The sequence below is a fragment of the Lutjanus erythropterus genome, chromosome 24 (genome assembly GCF_056507025.1).
Source record: "Lutjanus erythropterus isolate fLutEry1 chromosome 24, fLutEry1.hap2, whole genome shotgun sequence".
NCBI lineage: Eukaryota > Metazoa > Chordata > Actinopteri > Lutjaniformes > Lutjanidae > Lutjanus > Lutjanus erythropterus.
This window is the reverse complement of record NC_139340.1, coordinates 4,657,648-4,681,181: the sequence shown is the minus strand read 5'-3', so window position 1 is coordinate 4,681,181 and position 23,534 is coordinate 4,657,648. Positions and strand designations below refer to the sequence as shown.

Here is a 23,534-nt window from a genome sequence, read left to right as displayed (position 1 = left end):
ACCACTGAATACAGTAAACATGTCCACGTCTCTTCAGTCCTGTTCACAGGCTGTCACATGACGTCTCTCTGCTGTTATGACGCCAGGTATGAATGACACAAGAAACACAAAAACCCCACAGAGAGCAACCAGATACATTTAATTAGATAATTGCTTTGTGTTTTCTCTTTTTTTTTACCTGAAGACTCAGTATTCTTACAGTAGTGGAGGAGAAGAAAAAAAGACAGAGGAATATGATTCTCTTTGAGCCTGGATAAAGCTGTAATTTCATCCAAAGAAGACAATCAAACATCGGGATGTGGATTTAAGTCGTTGCTGCCCACGAGCCATTCTCGACGGGGCCGGCGTTGGCAGTTTGAAGGGTCCTCAGCGTCGAGGTATTGTGGCCGAACCCCCATGTGACTGCACACTGATACACACACTTCAGTAACAGGTTCGGTGTTTGGTACACGGGAGGAAACATACGGAATGATTCTGTTCAGTGTCTGAGAAGAACAAGTCCATAGAAAATCTGAATATAAATCATAACATGAAGGCAATAAGGAAGCACAGTCTGCACACACACAAACCTTTACAATATAAAACCTTCGACAGAGGCCTGAAGTGAAGAGTGACGGCTGCCATGCTGGAGGAATGAACGCAGAATCCATTTATTTTTGCTGTTAGGGGAGGGAACAAAGATTAATCTAATCTAAGATTAGTCTTAATCATAGTTTAAAGTTTAAAATTAAAGTTCTGTTGCACAATTAAAAACTAATCTGTTTGCTAAATCCAGGTTTAGTGATCTGAACCGAAATTAAATAGTTTAATCAATATGGAGAAGCCAGCTTAACCTACTCAAATTAGAATAAATAAATAAAAGATAAACTTGAGTGCTTTAGGAATTAGTCAAAGGGGGGAAAACAGTTAAGTTCCCCTCCTCTGTATTCTTTAACAAAAAGTTGCATTGTTTGCGTCACTCATTACAAAGTTCTGTGAAGTTCTTTGTAACCTTGTTTAAAAAAGTGCTATATAAATAAAGTGTATTATATCATTATTATTATAAAAAAAAATACATTACATTGTTTTCTGGCTGGCTAAAGAAGTTTGAAATAGCTTATGTTGTTTAGTAGCTACCTAAAAAAGGCAAATAAAGTTTCACCATTTGCTTGCTAGATAAAAAGTTTTTTTTAAAGGTCTATTGTTTACTAGTTAGCTAAAAAGTTAGCAAAATGTTACATTGTATGCTAGCTAGCTACAAAGTTCTGTTTAGCACTTTGTAACCTTGTTAAGAAAAGAGCTACAAAGATAAAGTTTTATTATTGTTATTATAAAAAACTCCACTGTACTGTTTGCCAGCTAGTTTTACATTTAGAAGAAGTTATATTGTTTGTTTGCTAACTAGCTAAAATGTTGGCAAAACCTTATATTGTTTCGTTGCTAGCCAAAAGAAAATTAGATTTCTGCTGTAAAGTAACTGAAACTGTTCAAAGTTTGGCAGAAAAATGTGTTCATGTAGGACTGTCTTTTATAGAAAGAAGCTCTTTGAGAAATAAGTTTTTCTAGGCTTTAAATATTAGAAGTCTGCACAAAAGCTGCCATAAAGAACTTTGCCTCAATAAAATAGTCTAAAACTGGGAAGATTTAATTTAAAATGGGGACTAAATGATTAAATAATCAGAAAATAAACTCACAGATCTGACCAGCTTTTGGCACGAGACAGTTTTTAGTCGTGTTTTGACACCAAGCCCTTCAAAATAAGAACAGCTCAACTGACCAAACTAAAAATATCACTGTTGCCCTTTGAACCCCACGTTGGTCAAATTCTGGTTGTTAATCCCTCCAACATGGCAGCTTACAACAGACTTCTGTTCTAAAATTAAACTGAAACTAACAATATATGTTAAATACTATTCTTTATATAAGAGCTTTACATTCTGAACATAATTTCCTGTGTTAGATTTAACATTTAACAGTGTGGCATTGTGAAAATCAAGGCACATATCATAGATACATTCATACAGTGCACTGCCTTTCCATTTTACACCTAAAAGCTGAAGATCAAACATGCTAAAACGTCCATGCTGGATTACAAATGTCCTATTTTTTGTCACATAAACAACAAAGAAAACAGCATGCAGGATTATATATTCATCAGTCTGCTGCTGACAGACTGAATGTGCGTTAATACAGCATTTAAGATAAGGTTTCTCTCTGCTCTCGACCACAACAAGCACAGAAATAAAAGAATGAACTCCACTTCAAACACGCGTAATAAAAATAAAGATTTTGCTTTACATTATTTAGAGAAAAGGTAACACGTAGCATGCAATCCATCTACTAAAATCACTCGTCATTGTTCCTTTGAAATCCTGTTTTCAAATCTATAATCTCTGTATTTCTGTCTGTAAACAGCTGCAGTGACACGAGACAAAGGGAATAAATAATTATAAAATATATATACGTAAAGAACAGAACAGTAGCAGTGATTAACAGAAAGCATCTTCCTCAGTAACGCTAAAGCTGGAAACCTCGTCATGTAAACCTCAGGATCAGTAGTAGTTCGCTGGTAGTGCAAGAGATGGAAAAGTGGACACAGCAGACAGTAAAGATGGAAGATTCTTCTCAAACTTTCCTCAGACTCCTGGATACGAAACAGGCGGCAGAAACATCTCAGAGTGCTTTAAGAACCAGTAAAAATTACCTGACGAGTTCTTCTAACATGCAAAGATCAGAAACAACACAGTTAAATGCACAGTTAGGTTGATTTGATGGGTCCATCTTTTCTGTTTGATGGTTTCCTGGTAAGAATTAGTCATTTTGTACTAATTAGAAGCAAAATAAGCTCAATTAAACCCCAGTACATATTCATTTGTCATTGATTTAGTCCAGAAAATTTTATTCTTCTTCATCTATGTTAAGTTTTCAATCTTTTTGTTTGCTTTGTTGCCGAAAGTTAGATGAGAAGACTGGTATCACTCTCACACCTGTGAACATGTAGTAACAACCAGCAGTACACTATTTTGTTATCTCAGGATAACGAGATAATCAACCCTTTATTACAAGAAAACAAAACTTTGTTTCCTCTTAGTGTGAGTAACAAGTGCAACGGCTGATTAAAGCTGAGAAAGTCAGATCAAGATTTGATCTTAAAGCCTAAAATCAGGTGTGCTCACATGAACCAGAGACTAATTTTCAAGTTCTTCATAATTATCATGTGAACTCGAGAAAACAAAAGTCGTTTTCTTGTGATAAATCTTCTCATTATCTCAAGAAAACAAACATTTTCTCGGTATACATCGTCACGAGAAAACAGCTTTTGTTATCTCATTATCTCAAGTTGTTTTTTGTGACAAATTATCTCGAGAAAAGAAACGTTGTTTTGTCAAGATAAATTATCTTATTTTGAGAAAACAAAAGACTTTCTCTTGACAAATTATCTAGTTATCTTAAAAACATTATCTCATCATTTTGAGATAACAAAAGTCATTTCCTCAGCTATTTTCCACCATTCACATCCACTAACTTTTAGTGCTCTTTTGAGGAAAAGTGTGTAAAAAAAATATTAGAGAGCTTAAATTTAAGATCAAATATAACTGGGAAATGGGGCTTTAAAGAATCTTTGGATTATGTGAACCCTGTCTCGATTTTAATTTGGTTTAATTAGTACCAAGGAACATTGTTCTTTCCAGGAAACTTTTAGGGAATTATTCTGAAATAATGGACCCGTTGAATAAAGCATTAACACTCAGTTGCCATCTTAAAAAGCTGCATCGCATTGAGGTCAGTTTTTCACAAACAATCAGTGTCAATTACGTAAAAAAAGGAGTGTTGGAGAATCTACAAAGACGATGTAATGATTAAAATATCAAAGAGTTTGTTTAAAAGACAGTATAAAACGGATACATTGTGCGCTGTGTAATATCAGAGGCACCTGATGCTGAGAAGCAATCACTCCACTGAGGACAAAAGACAAGACAAACAGACAGATCTACTCCTCGACTTCATGAAAAACAAACCTCAGCCTCAATCATTAGATCCTATTTCACCCAAAACACTCAGGAGTGACGCTGGCCTGCACTTGATTTGGCCAAATTCACCCCGCCGTGTGCTTGATTGCATTATTGTCATTCAAATAGCTCCATTTGCATGAGACCCCTTTGTTTTTTTGTCATCACCACCTTTAAAAAGGACCAGAAGATTTTCTTGGCATCCTTGAAAAATCCTCCTCCTCCTCCTCCTCCTCGTCTTCTCGCGCTCAGACGCCGCCGCCGCTTCTGTCCACCGTCACCGGCCCTCTCTTATCCAGAGTCTCCTCCGCTGATTTCATCAGAATGGCCAGGCGGCTGGTGGACACTTGTCCTTTCTTCACTGCGCTCATCAGCTGCACAGGAGACGTCAGAGGACATAGTTTAGAGTGTGTACGATAACAGCGTGAAACCAAGCCCGAGCTTGGAATAGTCAACGGAAATACCAACATTGAAAGGCTTTAAAGCCGTCCAATCACCTTCACATCCCAAGAGTTAGAAACCAACACCAACAATGTTCTTTATGTGTTAAAGCTGGACTCGGTGGACATTTTTCTGCACGGAAATGAAACCATTTAATGCTGAAAAAAACAGCTGCTTCCTCTTTATTTCTACGATAATGGAAGCTGAGAACAGCTGTGCTTACAGTTGTTCTTCAAAGTCTGTCACCTTGAGATCAAGAGTTAATGATTTCCTTTTCTCGAGGAAACAAAGATTTTTTTCCCACGATAACAAATTCATTTATCAAGTTATTTCAAGAGAACAACAGGTAGATTTCTTGAGATTAAAAAATAATTAACTCCTGATCTTGATAAAACTACAAAAAAATAGAATAAATGCAAGCTCGTCCATTTTCAGCTGATTCCACCAAGCAGAAAAATATTCAAGCTTTCTTCACTCTTCAGCCTCTTTATTTAGTTTGCTACAAAACATTTACAGATGTAATATTTAAGTATTACTGTGGATTTAATTAGACGTTTTTAAAGGATAAGGAACATTTTATTCTAGATTTTTCTTCTTGTCAACAAATCTTATGATCAAAACCAACATATATGTAGATGTATTTATGTATAGCAGTGTTTGTATATGTAAATAAACTTTACTTTTGTCCAGGAAATATTGTTGAACAAGTTTTTCTTCTCTGGACAGAGAATATCGGCAACAGGCACTCCTAAAAGCAGAATTGTATTTTCATTTCAAATTGTGGTTTGAAATGATTTGAAACTACTTGTATTCAGTTGAACGGTGGTTTAAAGAAGTATGAAACAAATAGAAAAATGAGGGAGGGGGACGAAGGGCCAGAAACAGACCCTGAGCCGACAGTTTGAGACAGGGCTAATTTGTCATTAATTTTATGATTAACCAATTAGTTGTTTGGCCCATAAAATGTCAGAAAAGTCCAAGAGGACGTCCTCTAATGTTTTGTCCACAACTCAGAGAGATTCAGTTTACTGTCAGAGGAGTGAAGAAACCAGAAAATATTCACATCTGAGGAGCTGAAATCAGAGAATTTGGACTATTTTCTTTCAAAAAAAGAAAAATGATCCAAATTGATTAACTGCCTATCAAAACAGTTGTGAAGTAATTTAATGGTTGTGACGTAAGAAATTATTGCAGTTCTACTCTTAATACTGCAAATCATATTGCAATTGCAATATCAGTAAAAAATAATCACAATTATATATTTTTCAGAATTTTTTCAGACATTTCACACAATAGTGTGAAATGTATACAGGACTAGATCTGTATGTTTACTGTAGTAAAGCCTAAAAAATATCTGATTAATTTGACTAATTTTTGTTTCTTTTTGATCAGATTTGTAACATTTTCTTTGTAGTATTTCTTTTACATGTGAGGAAAACAAATGAATATGTGTACTTTTGTTTGTTTTCATGGAGGAGACAGATCATCAGTTCATTGTTGATTTTTCACAGGATTTGTTGACAATCAGAAATATATATAACATCACCACACTTTCTCTTTCAGTCATCAATATTTGAAGGTTCCTCGTGCAGCTTTAACACTTCTTGGATGTTCTTTAGTGTGTTTTTTACCCTCTAGCCGGTCGTCTTTATTCACCAGAGGACTTAATAAAGTTTTTTTTTAGTTAATGTGAGAGGAAACCCCCGTTCCATGTGAGCCCTGTGGGGCCTGAGTGTTTCCCATCGATGCTGCACCGATGTACACTACCTGTGTGTCGTCTCTAAGTCATCCAACGTGCAGGTCATGTGTGTACACAAGCAGAAACAGACATTCAGCATCATCTTATACGTGACATGCATGATTAAATACTTGATAGTGGCAGAGAAAGTCAGATTTAGAAGGTTTTTTGTCTCTTCAGCCTGTTTCCTCCTCAGCGCGGCGGACAAGCCGGCACACTAATGAAGACTAAACCATCGTCTGTCATCAAGCTCTCACGTAATGACTCTTTTCTGGACTCCGGTGAGAAAGTAATTTAGCGGCGGACGGACGGACACGGGAGCCCCCGGACGCACTTCAGGCCTCATTACACGAGTCGCTGACAGAGATTCTCTTCTCTAATTAGCTCCATCTAGTCGAGTTAAGACTTCACACCTTCTGTCTGAAGGAGCGGATGTTCTCCGCGCTCACAGCTCAGGTGGACAGAGGTCTTTTTTAACGATACGGTAATTTGTGTCGCAGCTTTAGCAACCGTTACTGCGTGTATGAGGAGGACAATCTGTTGTATTAAAGCCACTGGAAACCACAATATGCTCCTAACTGTTTAATCTGGGGTCTCCTGCACAGAATAGAAAGCATCTAAAAAGGAGAAATTAGTTTTAATGCAAATTTAAAATACACTTCGCTGATATTAGGTTTGAATTGGACGTGGTTACACTGAAATTTATAACAAAAATTACACAATTAATTCCACAAACCAATGATCAGCAAACAGGTGAGAGGAACACAATCCATTACACACGGATTTTTCTATTTTCAGTTTTTCCTCCTTAGAGTTATTTTGTGTGCAGCCATTAAGGGCTCCAACTAACGATTATTTTCGATTAATCAATTAGTTGTTTTGTCCATAAAATGTCAGAAAATGATGAAAACAGACGATCAGTGTCTCCCAAAGCATCCTTCATTCGGTTTTCCTCTCAAAGGTGACTAAAAAACTGAAAATATTCACATTTTAAGAAGCTGAAATCAAAGAATTTAGATTAGATTAGATTAATAGTCAGTTTATATTTGATTAGTAATTGATTGGTTACAGTCTTTCTCTTGTCACATATAGTCTGTCTGGAAATAGGGCTTTAAATAGTAAAAATGCAAATGTGATATGAAAGTTGCTTGTCTCATTAAAGGGATAGTTCAGATTATTTGAAGTGGGGTGTATTAATGACAGTAGATGGTGGACAGGGTCAGCAGAAAAAGGTATTTCAGTCACTTCAGAAAATCAGTATCATTTTAATTCCACACTATATTTAGAATATTTTCACTGGTTTACACAGGAACCAGGAAACAGGAAACCACAGTTATATCAGCCAAAGATTTCTCTGTCCAAACCAAACAAACAACAACTCTGTGTTTTGCAAAGAAAAAAAAGACTGATTTCACCAATAGAGTCAATAGAGTGACATTTGACAGTTTCCCATCAGAAAAGGCTGACTGACATCATGGTGAAGAGATGAAAATATTCTAAATACAGCATAAACTTAAACTGATCACATTTTTTTAAGTTTTAACATCCATTTTGCTGCTGACCCCGTCCACAACAGGACACTGTATAGTTTTCATGCTGCTTCAGAAAATACACTGATTTCAAATAATCCAAACTATCCCTTTAATGAGACAACTTTGATATCATATAAGAATTTTTACTATTTCAAAACAAATTTCCAGCAAAATAAATACTGAAAATTAGACTACATGTTGCAGACAAGAGAACAGGTGTACCTAAGTTTTTACTTTCATTCCTTAAACTCTGCAGCTGGAGCAGGTTCTGATATAAATTTCAGGATCAAATATGTATTAAAAATCCTTTCAGAGACGAATTTCATAACAATTTATGAAGCATGACAAAGAAGGCGGTTAAAAAAAAAACAGATTAAAAACAGGAATATGGCGGCAAACAAAAAGACTCTGAGGAGAAAAAAAGAAGACTAGAAATAGAAAAAAAATCAGAGTGTAATGGATTGTGTTCCCGAGGGTTTCTATTATCCAGCCTTCAGGTCCTCTGTCCTGTTTGTTCTGCAGACACTGACAGAGGTGTGAGGCATTAATGGTCCTTCTCATCAGTCGCACACACACACACACACACACACACACACACACACACACACCACAGTGCATACAGCATGTGTGCTCAGATAAATTTTTCTTTTATTGTCCGTTTCAGATTCAGTCTTTTCTGCAAAAATCTCCTTTTTATAAAGTAATTTTCCCCAGAAGACCTATTTTCTTAGAACAAGTGAAAGAAGTTGCCAGTTCAGTAAGAATGTTTTTTCAATGCAAATCAACATGTTTCGAGCTTTGATGAAATTTTTCTTTATTTATTTCTTGAATATTCTTACAAAACATTAACTTCTATGAGAAACAGGTTGAAACCGGCAAATTTTCACTTGTTTTTAAAAGATTTAGGACCTAATTCTCTCTCAGAAATGTACTTGATAGGGAGATTTTTGCTGCATGACAAAGACTGAATTCAAAATAAACTCACTGTAAAAAAAGAAGGTATTTTAAAACTTGCTAAGTAATAATTTAATATTTTCAATTGCAGCTATTTAATTTTCAAGCAGCCAAATTATGACAAATCAGCTTCACAGTACAGTTGAAAATTTTGTGCATTTTCCTTTATCAATAGTGAAAACACTGACAACTGATCAATTAATTTTAACAATTTTAATTTTATTTTTCAGAACTTTAATATTTTTTCTCATTTTCAGTTAAGTTTAATTTAGTTATAACTTATTCAACAAATGCTTCCACCAAACAGAACAATGTCAAATGAGGTGCAATAACTGCCATCTCTAGACTATTGATTAATTATTGATTAAAACATTTTTATCAGTTAAATTCTTAATGGCAGTTAATTGATTTATGATCACTGCATCTCACTGTGAAGAACTGTTAAAAGGGGGTTTCTAAAACTCAAAAATTCAAGTTGATCTGAAGAATAAAATTAATTATAGGTCAGCAAAACTTTTTTAAAGTTCATTTCAAAATTTAAGAGTTGGAGTGAAGAAATTTGTGAGTTTTCTCAGCTGATTTTTTGTACCATGTGCATGTAGTTTCTCTGCAGTGTTCACTGTGTGTTGGTGGTTTTCTAATTAAAACATGTTGAAATATGTTAATGCAATTGCTTGTTTTGGGAAAATAAAGTTGCCGGACTTAATGATATGCTGAACAAGAGTGCAAATAGTATCTTTTTATATCATTTGCACTCTTCCTATGATGATTTATTAATTTAATTTAGCTGTGTGGAGCTCACAGAGAGAAGCTGAATATTTTTTTCAGCGTTAACGGGAAAATTTCAATTATAATTTCATTTCATTTTCGTTGTATTTGATTCTTCATCAGAGGTACTCTTGTTATTTACATAAGAAATTGTGATTTTTGATTCATTTATGCATTTCTAAAAATTATACTGGTGATTAAATGGGGCATATTTCTTCATTGTGGTATTTTTTAAAACCTTGAGGTAACAATGTGATTATTTGTCTCAGAGGTAAACTGAAAAAATGTGACAATGAAGAGATTTTTTAATACTAATAAAGACTTTCTTCACTTGAACGGTCTTAATCTGACTGAGTGTTTTACATATAAATTAACTTCACTACTGCAGAGAGGCGTGAAGGCAACACTGCAGTAAAAGTGAAATATCTGCTGAACTGATCAGACGTCAGTTGTCCTCTCTGAGTTCTCACCGTCTCAGCGTTACGTACCTGCATGAATTCATCAAGTTCAACTTGTCCGTTCTTGTTGAGGTCCACCTCGTTAAGGATTTCATGGAGCGAATTCTCGTCAATGTGGACATTGATGCTCTGCAGAAATGCAAAACAAGAGCAGGGATCAATAAACTTACAATGAAGACAAGAGGAAAGGAAAGACAACAGGGAAAATGACAGGAAAAAGGAAAATAAAGGAAACTGAAAGGACAGGGGAGAGGAGAGGAAAAGGAACAGGAAGACAACTCACTTCCAAAACTTGCTGCACGTCCACAGTGGTGATGAATCCTTTGCTCTCTTTGTCAAACTTGTGGAAACGCTTCTTGTACCTGTAACACACACGAGCGATTATTTCCTCTGTCACTTCTTTACATTTGATTCTACAGCATTTATGAAAACTAAGACTTACAGGGTAACTTTAGTATTCTTCAACTTCAACCCTGTTTTCCCACAATTTTGTGCCTAAGTCACTAATGAAGCAAATTTTATCATTGTAAAACACACTTCACTCAAACGTAGCAGAAACAATTTCAAGTGTGAACTAAGGTTTTATTTCAACCAAAACCAGAGTTGGTGATTTTTGGAACAGTTGAAAGATGAGCCAAAGTGTTTTTTTTTTTTAAATGTTACGGTCATTAGAGATGGTGATTTAAGACAAAGAACAGTTAGATTTGTTCCTGCTATTTGTTTTGCTAACTTGTGTAGTACAGTAACAACTAAACCCAAGGGTGTAGCTTTGGTTTCAGTGGGAGGGGACACAATGAATACAACAAAAATGCAAGTTACAAATGTTTGCTACACAACGTCCTGCTCCCTAATCCCTTTATTGTTAGTGCACGCTTATCAGATGACATTTTCCTGTATTAAGGTGGCAGGACAGTCAGAAGACAATATTCAGACAAACATGGGATTTTAGGATTCAAAAAGTGGGGCTGACCTCATTCTAGAGCTCGACTCCAGCTGTACAGACACTCAAAATTCATCAGAAAACAGCAAAAGCTTGTCGATTTCCATGTCTTTTATTTTTTTATTTTTCATAAAAAGGAGGTGTAATAATTACCTGACTACTTCTGGGTAGTCCAGGTTGATGTCGGACGTCTTGGTGATCTGCTCAGAACGAGACCTGTAGCCCATCTCATGGTACAAAAACTTCCTCGCTGCTTCAAGCTCCGCCTGAATCAAACATTGAAAACCACAAGAGTCAACACATGTGAGTTTTCTGATGCTGCAGCTTCACTTCTACTGTTAACATATGTCGACATACTTTATGTATTTACTTATATACAAAAATAATAAAGTGCATTTCCACTGTAAACGTGTACAGCAACTAGAAAACATATTTAAGGCAAGTATACAGTTCTGAATAAAAAAGTTTAATCTATGAAATGTCAAAAAGAAGTAGATTCACAGAAGTCAGTGACATTTTTACTCTGCCTGAAACTTTTCACATCATACACAACATATACTCAGTGTTATATGTTGTGTACTTGTGGACAGAGTCAGCAACAAAACATATTTCAACCTGTAGGGTAAAATCACTGATTTTTTCAGTTGAGTTTGGTTGGAGAGAGCGATATTTGGATGGCAGTTTACTGACAGAAAAGTCTGTCTGATGGTGAGTTAAAGTGGTGAAATATTCTCAGCAGAGTACTTAGCTGTACTCCTGTTGCTAGAGGCGTGTTGATCACCATCTATGGATCAATACTTCATACAACCCCATTTCTAATAATCCAAGCTATCCCTTTAATATAGTCATTCTTACTCCCAGTATTAGAAGTCTACCACTGTTACTCCTGTCTCTACAGCCCCCCAGAACCTTTTTTGATTCTGTTATTTGAAAAATCTATGAGTAACAGATAAATACCTTCCAGAAAGTCCCATAAGTAACATGTGTATCCAAGAATCAACATTAGCATTAGCAGTTTTTGTTAAACAAAGAAAAAAGAAAGATAAAGGAGGATTATTTTACAGGTGAGTAACAAAGATTGGAAGTATCTGATTTAATAAAGCTACAGTTTTATTACATGTACATGTATGAAACACATCCCTCATACTGGCAGGTATCTTGTTTACAGTGCTGCTGGGAGACTTTCCTGTTGCTGGTTAACAATAACGGCTTTAAATAGTTGAGAGTTCAGTTTTCATGCACACGTATCACTTCTCTACACAAACTGAGCTCCTGCTCTGAAGGGACAAAGGGTGTGGACCTGTCCATTGTGTCCAGATGTAAAAAGAAAAACTTCAAAACTCCACCAGGGATTAAAGCATGATGTAAAACTGAGCAGGTTTTCTGGGGCAGGGAAAAAAAACTTTACAAAATCCTCAGTTTGGGATCAGAAAATGTGCCAGTATATCAACTTTTTTTTTTTTTTTTTTTTGCTAATTTTGTTATTATAAAATAAACTGTAAAATCGTACCGTCCTGCGCTCCTGACTCCAATCCAGCTCTTTGCCCATGATCTGCACGATGGTTGGGAGCGCTTCGTCAGCTGCCTGCACATTCAGGAAGCCCAGGCGTGTTCGCCGGGCGATGACGTCGATGGCTGTGCAGGCGTACTCCTTAATTGCATACAGAACCTGAGAAAAAAGACATCAGGTGAGGTTACACCTGGAGCGTTCGAGACTGATCTGTTTGCCTTAAAATCCTGCCGTACCTCGGCCTCGATGTAAGGAAACTCAGACACAAGTCTTTTCCCAACGATTGGCCACCTCTGCCCGGTGACCTGAGCCATCTTGGCCACGTCGAACGCCTTTCCTCCGTACGTCGCAGCCAGGTGTTGAGCGACCTGTGCACAGAGAGAAAGATACCAAACATTAAATATAAAATAAATCAATTTTAATCGATTATTAATAAAATATTCAATTAATTCATGATAACCTTGAATGAATGATGGATGTAACTGAAAAAGGAACTCTAGTATCTAAAGTTTATTTATGCACACAGTCCAGTATAAAAATCACAGGTTAAACAGTGCAGATCGTAGCTGCTGCTGGTCACATGATTGATTTCACCTCCTCGGAGTTAAACGCTAAGCGTTAACGCCAGTTTGTCGATGAGGTGTCACATGTTTACAGAACACAGGATGGCTGTTTGCTATTCAGATCGCCGGCTCGCCGATCATGTGAAAGGGCAAACGCTGTCCAAATATCAACAGTGACCTTTTAGGAATATTCCAGAACAGAGCGGAGACGCTGCAGAACGCCTCTAATGAGGAGTAAGTATACTGCAGACTTTCGCTGCACGAGGACTTTTTCTTCATGGAACAATGTTCTATTGGATTTAATGGAAACGCGCAGCCTAATTATTGGAAAGATGGTGTGTAGCTGATGTAAATCAATGTGCCCTTACTTCATGCCATTGATAAATCGTACAGTGTGTTACAACGTGTGTCCAGTCTTTTGTGTAGCAGAAATGTCAGCATTGTTACAGCAGCAGCTTTAATGTCAGCTCCACTGAAGAAGACAGCGAGTGTGCGCGCGCATGCGTGTGTGAGCGTCGTTTTACAGCTTTGTTTGTAGACGAGTGTGTGTCTGGTCCTGCGTACAGTCGGTAGTTAAAGGTCTGTTTCCTTCTACGCCTCGACATGCTGAAAATGTTTCAGTGAGTCAGAGAAACAGTTCAACATTTCAGGAACATTTTTCTTCTGTCCAAAGTCAAAAAGCACCTTTAAAGCTCCTGCAGTGAATCTTTTACCAGGTTGATGAAAAATGAAAAAATCAACACAACACTCAAAATATTTAAAGCAAAAAAAAAGTTTGGTTGAGGTGGAAAATTTGAGGAAACAAACATAAATGTCGTATTTCCATCATTTTCCATGTCATTTCAAGTTTGACTGAGGCTCTTTTCTTTACATGATTTCCTTGTTCCTTCCTTTTCTATTGGTTTGATGGGACCTGACCACTGACTGTAGAGCCACCAGGACATCACCTTTTTAAATCCCCGACTTTGGCATCACGGCAGGCCTTTTCAAATGGCGCTCAGAGGGCTGAATCCGGCCCTTTAACAACCTCAATCCAGCACTTTAATCATACATAAATAACTAATTGTTTAAATGGAAAAGATGCTAATGACCTGATTCATTGATTATCTTTGTTGTCAAGCACAGGGACTTTCATTATTTTAAGAAGGGATAACTCAGGCTGTTTAAACAGAGGGAGATTAGGGGTTTGTACCAGCAGGTATCTGACTTATTTTACTGTTTATGTTCACTTTCAGCTGATAGAAGTCGTGTTAAGTTACTGCCCATGAACCCTGGCATTTTGTGGCTTCATAATAAAAGCTTTTAGATAACAAAATAACAGGGGACTTTTATTGTGAATAATTTATAGGAGGTAAAATATATTCAACATTCAGCCACTAAACTACTACTGCTACTACTACTAATAATAATAATACTACAGCCCAAACTTGATGTAAGCCCATGAAATATGTGAGAAATACAGCCCGACCTGACCCAAACCTGTCTTGTCCCATCAGGTCCCACTGGGTTCAGACACAGATCTCAAGCTCTAATGCTTCATCATTAAATAGAGAACAAAAAATAAAGAAAATGATCCTGTTTTGTGTGCCCAGGATTTTTATTCAATGTGCTGTATTATCTAAAGACGTATGGAGTATTGTTATTTTTATACTAGTATTGTATAAGTTTGAAATTCTGGTAAACAACAAGAACAAGAAACAAAAAAACGAAAAATATCTGGTTAAAGATGACATACAGATTTCTGAGCGACATATGCAAAGTTTCAAGTTCAAACAAAAAAACTTATGTTGATTTAAAAAGTAACAACTACAGTGTTTTCTACTTCTTTCTTTGTTTTCAACTCATCTTTTCCAACATGGTTCAATCAAATGTTAGTTAACTTGAAGAAACGGAGGTAAAAATCATGTTTTACCTCGTTCTCCAGTCCGTAGTCCTGCACCAGGCGGATGTAGAGAGTCGGCGTCCAGCCCTTCCCTCCCTCCAGCATCAGACCCACAGTCTTGCAGGGCCCTGCTGACAGGCCATGAGCTTTGATGGCTGCGTCCAGAGTCTCCTCAGCCATGGACCTGTAGGTGGTCCACTTCCCACCTGAACACACACGGTTTGCACCTTAATACAGTCAACTCACACAGCTTTAAAATGCACATAATCCTGGAGGCTGACTGACCGGCGATGGTGACCAGTCCGCTGTCACTGATGCTGACGATGTGGTTTCTGCAGATGGACTGAGTGTCTTTGGAGTTGGGGTCGGTCACCAGAGGACGGATGCCGCTCCACGCCGCCAACACGTCTCCTCGGCGCACTGCGGACGACACAAACACAAGATTATAGAAAGAAGATTCACACAAAAGGTATTATTATTATACAGCTAAGACAGAACTGTACAGAACTTTCTGTACATATGAATTGACTTCTGTAGACCCTTAGTTGTGTAAGGTCAAGTATAATACATATAAAAACACAGATGTGAGCAATATTTTGCAAAAATAATAAAAATACTCCTCTACATAAGTGACTGTGACAGACTTCCAGTCTTACTGGGAGAGAAGGGAGACTGCTGTAGACTGGCAGCAAAATGTGACGTGAGCTCTGCAACTCTGTGGACTTCCTGTCCCACAAGGCCAATAATTAACACTGAACACTGAACAATAATTGATGAACCTACAACAACACTTACTGTTCCATTGCCGCTCTTGTCCTCCATGCCCTTTTGCCTTTTGTGTTGTTATTGTTTATGTCAAAGTCTGTATTGATATTCTTTAGCAACACTGAGGTCAATGCAGTCGAGCCAATAAGGCCAATGAATTGAACTGAAGGAGGAAAGAAGTCATAATAAAAAAAAAATTGGGATTGCTCCAGATGTAGCTGCCTCCCCCAGTCAGTGGTAGCTTTGTGTTACAATGCTGCTTATTTTGTTAAATCTTTAGTATTTTTTTTTTTACATTATTTTGTTACACTTTTAATATTTTGTTACATTTATTGTACTTTGTTACATTTTTAGTAATTTGTTACCTTTCATTATTATTTTAGAGTTTAGTTACATTTCTGATATTTTGTTAAATCTTTTGTATTTTGTAGCATTTTTAAGCCCGTAAAGCTCAATAAAACGTGTATATGACAGATTTCACTCTAGATTCTTTGCTTTTAGACTCACAGTTCCCAAAATAATCCCAAGCTGCAAGAAATGTTTTATGTTTTAGGATTATTTGGGGGAAAATGAGCACAAATCAGTTGATAGGATTTCAAATAAGTTTGCGTTCTTTTAAAAGTTCGAGTTTTCACTTCGTCACTTTGTTTGATTGACAGTTTAATAATCAACAAAATCAGTTTAAACTAACTGAAAAAATTTAAATAATACGATAGGAAACCTGATAAATGACCACATGGACAAGAGAAGACCTTCTACATACCTTCTACGTCAGCGCTGAGGTAGTTGCGGACCTCCCTCAGGATGAAGTTGATGTCGTCCTCCCCGGGGATTGGGTGGGCCGTCACGTTGGTGGGCGTGTCGGTCGTGCCGGCGATGGTCATCTTCTCCCAGGGCAGGAAGAAGATGACGCGTCCATCGCTCGTCGCCGGATCGAGCAGACCCATGTTGTCAGGGCTGCGGATCAGAACGCACAGGAAGAGGGGTGGCGATTATCACAAATTAGAGCAGAAGAAGAAGAAGAAGCATGAGTAATATCCTTGTTATTATGTCTAATTTGTTACTATCTTTACTGTCTCAGGTAATAAGTGAGAGGAAGAGTAGGAGAAGGAGAAAAAAAGTGAGGAAGATGACAAAATGAGGAGTTAGAGAGGAAGAGCAGAGAAAAAAGGACACAAATGGAAAAACACAGATATGGGGGAGGAAGAGGAGGCGGTGGAGGGGGCAGATAGCGGCAGGAGGAGGAAGACGAGAGAAAGGGAGGAGGAAGAGAATTAGGTGGTTGGCATTTCTGCCGCTGTTCAAAGGGCTTGCACTCCCTCGGGTTTCACTCAATAAGCTTTCGCTGAACTTTAAAACCCCCCCACTTCAACAAAACCACTCTATTGCGCTGCTGTATCTTAACCAAAGAAGAAGATTGTACTATGCATGTAGGTATAGGTCAGATTATAGTTTAGTATTTACACAGAGGAATGAGAAAACACTGTTTATACATTCAGAACAGCAGAAACCTGATGAGAAGTAAGAAAGACATCAAACATCTCCATGTTTCCACACCTTCAATAAAGGTGAACGTCCATTTTTACAAGTTATGATGATTCAAGATGCTGGAACACACAGACTCTGGCTTTCCTCTGTCAGTGGCAGCTGGTCTGAGTGGTCTAGAGTCTTAGATTAAGGCTCCAGTGTGTTTGAATGGCACCACTGTCATTACATTATGTCTGCATGAACCATCACTGTGCATTATAATTATTAATTACACTGCCGTTTACATTATTATTATCAATCCCATCCTTTATCGGTGCATTCTTATCTTTACAGGTTTTGTTTTGTGGTTTTTATTTATGCATTTTAAGTATTTTGTTACTTTTTTATTGTTACTTTTGAAGTATTTCGTTACATGTTTAGGAATATGTCACTTTATTTTGAGTATTTTGTTATATCTTTAGCTTTTCTGTATGCATGTATCACATGTATCACCTGTAGTAACCAGGCATGACGATGTGAACTCCAGCACTGGGCTGGCAGATGTTGTGTGTCTCCTGGTTGTCCATCTTCCTCAGCGAGTCTGTAAACGGGCCGGTGGCGTTGATCACACACTTGGCCTTCACATCAAATTCCTGTCCTGTGAGTGGGGAGTGATGATTAAAAAAAAACATCCAGAGAGTTTCACTAATCGTTGGTTCTACAGGGAATTTTTTATACAAGACAAACTGCACGCCTCACCTGTGATGACGTCCCTGCAGCGGGCACCACACACCTTCTCCGTGCCGGTCTGCGGGTCTTTTGTCTTCAGCAGGCGGACCACCTCGGTGTAGTTGGCCATGGCGGCGCCGTAGCGGGCAGCAGTGAGGCCGATGGCGAGGTTCATACGGGCGTCATTGTGTTGCCCTGAAGGAGCCAGAGAAGAAGAGATTTTAGACATTCAGCTGGATCTCTTACCCAGACTGATTTACAGGTGTACATGGTAAGAGATAATGTACAGCGAGGTGTTTATTATCAGGAAATAACAGATGACGGGGAGAACAGAACCATCCTTCAGCCAAAACTTGTTTTATTGGTAACACCTGAGGGTTTGATTAATACCTAGAACACTCATTACCATCCCATGCAACGGAAATGCTGTTCACTGCTCCAGTAAATAAGACGAACCATAAATAATATACAATAAAAATGTTAAATTATATAAAATATAAAATGTACTGATTATAACCCCAAAAACGAGTTAATTACAGTACTTTGAGTCGCTGTAATTGAAATGCTCCGTTTTATCTTTGGCCTTATGTGCATGAGAAGTGTTGCTGGCAGCAGTGACAGGGTAAGAAGAGACATCAGCAGCATTAACATACTTTAGATTAATTTCCCAGAGTATTCAGGCCATTTAAACAAACACACCACCCTGTCAATCCAAAAGTGGAGGGTTCAGGCCGACACGTTTGCTGTGTCCTGTGTTTGCGAGGCCGTTCTTGGTGGCAGCAGGAGCAGCCGTAACCAAGACAGCGGGAGAAAAAGCTGCCGCTGCTGCTCAGCCGCTCCGACCGTCGTCGACGCTCCTCTGTGCTCCACACCGCCGGGAGAGAAGGTCAGATTTCGAAATGTCACCGCCGTGATTGTTCCAGACGGCATAATTGGAGAAAAGACGCCCCACCCCTCCACCATCCTGGCCCTGCACCCCCACCCCCCACCCTCAGCAGATGACGGCGGGAGGAGGGGGAGGTGGAAATCAAACATATGCTGCACCAAGGAAATGCTTCTTCCCTTCTTCCAGCCTGCAGTAAATCCAGTTATATCTCAACATTTAAAGAGTAAAAAGGCTGTTTGGAGTTGAAATAATGGTTTAAAAACAAAATTTGATCAAGTTACATAATTTAAAAAGCAGCTTAGATGTTATTTTTTGCTACTAATCACAGAAAAAAATATGCAGATTGTGATGAATATCTAAAATTGTGTAAATTAATACATTAAAAAGCTTCTTTAAGCAGCATCAGAGATAAAAACCAGCCGCCTGTTGTTATCACACGTGACGAGCTGATACTCAGTGAAGCCTACAGTAACAGACACATCACCCACGGACACAAATTTGTTATTTTCAGTGGCGGGGAGGAGAGGACGCCCGCGGCACATGAAGCTCCTCACACTCAGCTGGACATTCAGCATATGTTTGGTTCTCCTCCGTACTCATCCAGCGAACACGCAACCTTTACTGCCGAGGGGAACAGAGGGCATCCTACCAGCCTGTCAACACGTTTTTTTCAGGGACCAGTGGAGATGTGACGGCCACGGGGCGAGTTTTACATCTGAGGTTTCGTCTGTTTGGAATAATCATGCAATTTCTGCACAATTTCCACAATATTACAGTTTATTCACAAGCAGAATCTGAGCGAGAAATTTCTAGTTTTTCAAATATGTGTTGATGAAATCCTATTCTTTTTAAATTTCACCTCATTTTGGTGCTTACTGATGTTGAAGTTGTCAGTCAAACTGTACGACAGAGAAGTTTTCCCACAAAAGAGCTACAAGACTTAAGGTGTTTAGGACAAGAAATGTAAAACACTGAAATAAAATTAGATTATTTTCATGATCAGTTCATCATTTTCAAAAGGCTGTTTAAATCATGACAGATACTCGACACAAAGGTCTGTTATCAGTTCCAGAGATGTACTCAAAAGGTTAATACTAATATTCATAAATCAATTAACTGACCTAATTCATTGTCATTGGAATAACAAGAAGAAAAACAGTAGAAAAGGGCAACAAGGCTGACTCAGCTGCCTTGTTCATGTTTACAGAAAATAAAGAGATGACTAATGAATCAACAAACGAAGCATGCCTTTTAGATCACTGTCCACACATGCCAGTGTGAAAATACCTAATTAAAAAGTGAAGCAAAGAGGCTCCTGCGGGCAAGAAAACCGAGCTTTGACTCACCGTCGTAGTAGACGATGGCTCCCACCAGCTTGTCTTTCTTCAGCATGGGGAAAAGCTCCAAGGCCTTGGACTTGCTGAGGACGTAGCTGCTCTTCAGGCAGTGGATCCCGGCCACCACGTCGTACATCTTGATCCCTGCCCAGTAGTAAGGCAACTGCCACCATCTTGGAAATAAAGACAGGGATTAAAGTCAGAGGAGGCAAAAGAACACACTGATTTCTACTCAAGTAGGAGTACAGATACTTGTGTAAAAATACTCTGGTAAAAGTAGAAGAAAGGACATTTCTACTGGCTGTTTCTGTGTAAAACTAACTGAACTTCACTTTTTCTCCACGACTGAGTCTCCCTCCCTGTCTGTTTTGTCTTGTTATGTCTTTTGCGTAGACTTTTACATCTGTCTTTTAATGTTTTGTAATGTTTTTCTACATCATTTTCATCTTTTAACATGGTTTTCATCTTGTCATGTATTATACATTGTTGACCCTTTTTTGGTCATTAAAGACAACAACAAACATTCAGAAGTTGGTGTTCCATCCAGATAAATAACTTCAGTTTCCTTCAGTTAAAAGATTAAAAGCATCATGCTAACAAACCAAGTATTATCCACATGCTTGTTTGTGCTATTTTCCCCACATCTTGTACATGTTTCATATTGTATAAATCCGACACGTACTTGTAAACAGGAAGCATGATGGGTAGCGGTGCGGACAAGTGAGGTGCGATTTCCAGGAGGTTGGCTCGCTCGTGGAGTGCCTCTTTGACCATCATGTACTGTTCCAGAGGAGAGAAGAAGATGATGAGGACAAAGAGGAGCAGCGGATGGAGATAATGAACAAAAAAGGAGGTGGAAGAAGAACCTGGTCGTAGTCTAACTGCATGATGGCCTTTTGGAGGTAGCGGACTCCACCGTGGATCAGTTTTGTACTCCGACTGCTGGTCCCTGAAGAGAAATCACTTCGCTCTACGAGGGCAGTCTTGAGGTCTGGAGGAAGAAAAATCACAACCAGAACAGTTTGGGATACGTGTTATTGGACTATTTGATTCAGGTGTGGACTCAAAAAACCTCCACACCACAGAATTAAACTGTCATAGCTAGCAAACAATGTAACCTTTATTCTTTTCAGTCAACCAGCAAACAATAAAACTTTTTTAAAAAACTTTTTAGCGAGCTAGCAAACAATTTAACGTCTCTTTTTCGTTCTTAGTGATCTAACAAACTTTTTCTCTTTTTTAACAAACAATGCAATGTTTTGTTTTATCTGTTACATCGCAGAAATATTCAATTTGGATCTATACCAGTATTTTATTTTAAAGCCAATATTATCCCAAATTAAAGCACTGAAAAATTTGCAGTAAGATTCGCCAATAAACAGCCTCCCTCCTGCAAAAACCCATCTTCTCCAAAACTTTTTATAACACATTCAAAAGAGACGGCCCTTTCCTGCAGCATTCAGAGTTTTCAAATGGATTATTTAGTTGAAAAAGGAAGAGAATTTTCCAAACAGCTTTACAGGTGAACTAATGTACTATCATGACATGATTCTGCTGAGAAGTTGGAGAGAAGTCCTGTTTAAAGTTCATCTGCATCATAGTACTATATATGCATAACTCCAGTGTGGAAAAAGTACACAGCAGAAATATGTACCAATAACTTCTATATGACCACAGTTCTGATACATGTTCCTTCAGGGTATTTACAGTTATAACAGTTGACATACAGGAGGGTTAGCAGCCTGCGAGGCGTTTCCCTCCTTCAATGATGACTCACTAAAGACACTTAAAAGAGCTGGAAACTTGTTCTGTGTGTCTGAGAGAGATCTTACTGCGTGTGACAGCGTCTAAGGCACATCCTACACCTGTGGCTCCTCCTCCGACCACCAGAACATCAAACTCCTCTGTGTTCTGCAGCACCGCGAGCTGCGCCTGCCGAGAGGGAAGCTCGTCTGCGAAGGGAGCCTTCAGCTCTGCTTCTGCCGCCACGTGGGCTAACCGGGCCTGGATGTGACAAAAACACACTGACTTAACTTCAAAATTAATCTATATACCAAAAAATTTAGATTCTGTGTTAATTTCTATTTAAACTCTATGTTAAACTCTATGTTAAAAGAATAAAAGGCAAAACAAATGTTAAACAATGAGCAACACTTTCCTTTGAGGTGAGTTCTGAGACATCATAAACACACTGTGAGCACATTCTCAGTGTGCTTATGCATTATTCTTGCATTACAATCACCTCATAAAATTACATGTGATATAATGCATAATGACTTGCAATCATTTTAATACATTATGGATTTGGCGTGATGTATAATGAGATTACTGTAAGACATACAGCTTCATGTACAGAAGCCTAGAAGTACATAAATCACTCTATTATTAAAAAACTTACTCAAAACTGATGCCAAAGCTTGAAAAAAAACTTTTATATATTATAACAACATTCATTATTTTACATTAATAAACAGAAACAAGCAGTTTGGATAATAATCCTCTAGATTTTATTTTTACTTTTCAGCCTTTATTGATAGTGAGAGTTGAAATACTAAATATTTTATTTTTTTGTTTGTTTGTTTTTAAGAACTGCAACCAAAGTATGTACAAGATATTGAGTTTTACAGCTGGCAAACAATATAAGCTTTTTTTGTTTTTTTAACTTTTAACCTGGCTAGCAAACAATGTTATGTTTCGTTTTCTTTTTTAGTGAGCTACCAAACAATGCAATGGTTTGTTTTGCTTTTTTATAAGCTAGGAAACAATGTTATGTTTTTTTCTTTCTTTTTTTTAGCTAAGTAGGAAACAATATACCTTCAAACAACAACAACAACAATTCTTTAGCTAACTAGCTAACAATTCTTTTTCTCAATCTCAAAAAAAGTGCCATTTTAAAACTTAAACTTTCTCAGGTGTAAGTTTAAAGTTAAAACTGGATCACAGTTTAAATTAGAGATCAAAGTTTTTGAATTAAATTTAATCTACATTAAGAGTAAAAACTAATCTGAACCTTAAAGAGGTGTTTAAATTTATACCATAACGATATAAAATCAAAATGAGTACTTTAGATAGTTGTTGATAGAAGTAGTTTTTATACATACTTTTACTTTTACTTTAGATTAGTTTGTTGAAGCTATTCTTGGCAGTAAAAATGAGATCATGGTGTGTTTATGATGTCTCATTTTCACCTCTAGTTTCTAAGTGAAGTGTTGCTTTTCAAAAAATGAAAATATATTCTTGATGTCATTAGTGGCAAAGCAAAGTTTGTTGAGGGTTACTATCTGCTGCAACATGCTGCTCAGCGTCACCAAAACCCACAAAAAAATAAAATAAAATTGCAATCCAGCCTCTGAACATCTCTGAACATCACTTATATTCACTGTTTGATTAGCAAAATAATTAATTGGAAGAAATAATCACAACCACAATAAAAAAAAGCACAGCTCCCCCTCTGATGTGAGGATGTGGGATTTCACTTCTAATGAAATATTTATTCATTTTTCTATTTAGCAGGTTCAAGCTAAATGATTGCATCAAGCTGCTTTGAAGCAAACGTGGCATTTGACTTGCAAATA

The 23,534-nt window shown here is 37.6% G+C and overlaps 1 protein-coding gene across 1 annotated transcript in view; it reads right to left on the bottom strand.

The window, feature by feature from the left end:
• Positions 1–3,103: 3,103 nt before the first annotated feature.
• Positions 3,104–23,534, bottom strand: part of gpd2 (glycerol-3-phosphate dehydrogenase 2 (mitochondrial)) — a 28,679-nt gene continuing 8,248 nt past the window's right edge. Inside the window, exons 3-17 of the mRNA XM_084713731.1 lie at positions 21,792–21,963; positions 20,826–20,950; positions 20,642–20,739; positions 19,969–20,132; positions 17,767–17,931; positions 17,521–17,665; positions 16,304–16,497; positions 15,061–15,195; positions 14,806–14,981; positions 12,567–12,698; positions 12,331–12,489; positions 10,974–11,086; positions 10,164–10,242; positions 9,911–10,009; positions 3,104–4,363 (exon numbers count right to left, since the gene is read on the bottom strand). Of these exons, the coding sequence (XP_084569857.1) occupies positions 4,238–4,363; positions 9,911–10,009; positions 10,164–10,242; positions 10,974–11,086; positions 12,331–12,489; positions 12,567–12,698; positions 14,806–14,981; positions 15,061–15,195; positions 16,304–16,497; positions 17,521–17,665; positions 17,767–17,931; positions 19,969–20,132; positions 20,642–20,739; positions 20,826–20,950; positions 21,792–21,963 (2,082 nt within the window). The 3' untranslated portion in view covers positions 3,104–4,237. The remainder of the gene's footprint in view (positions 4,364–9,910; positions 10,010–10,163; positions 10,243–10,973; positions 11,087–12,330; positions 12,490–12,566; positions 12,699–14,805; positions 14,982–15,060; positions 15,196–16,303; positions 16,498–17,520; positions 17,666–17,766; positions 17,932–19,968; positions 20,133–20,641; positions 20,740–20,825; positions 20,951–21,791; positions 21,964–23,534) is intronic.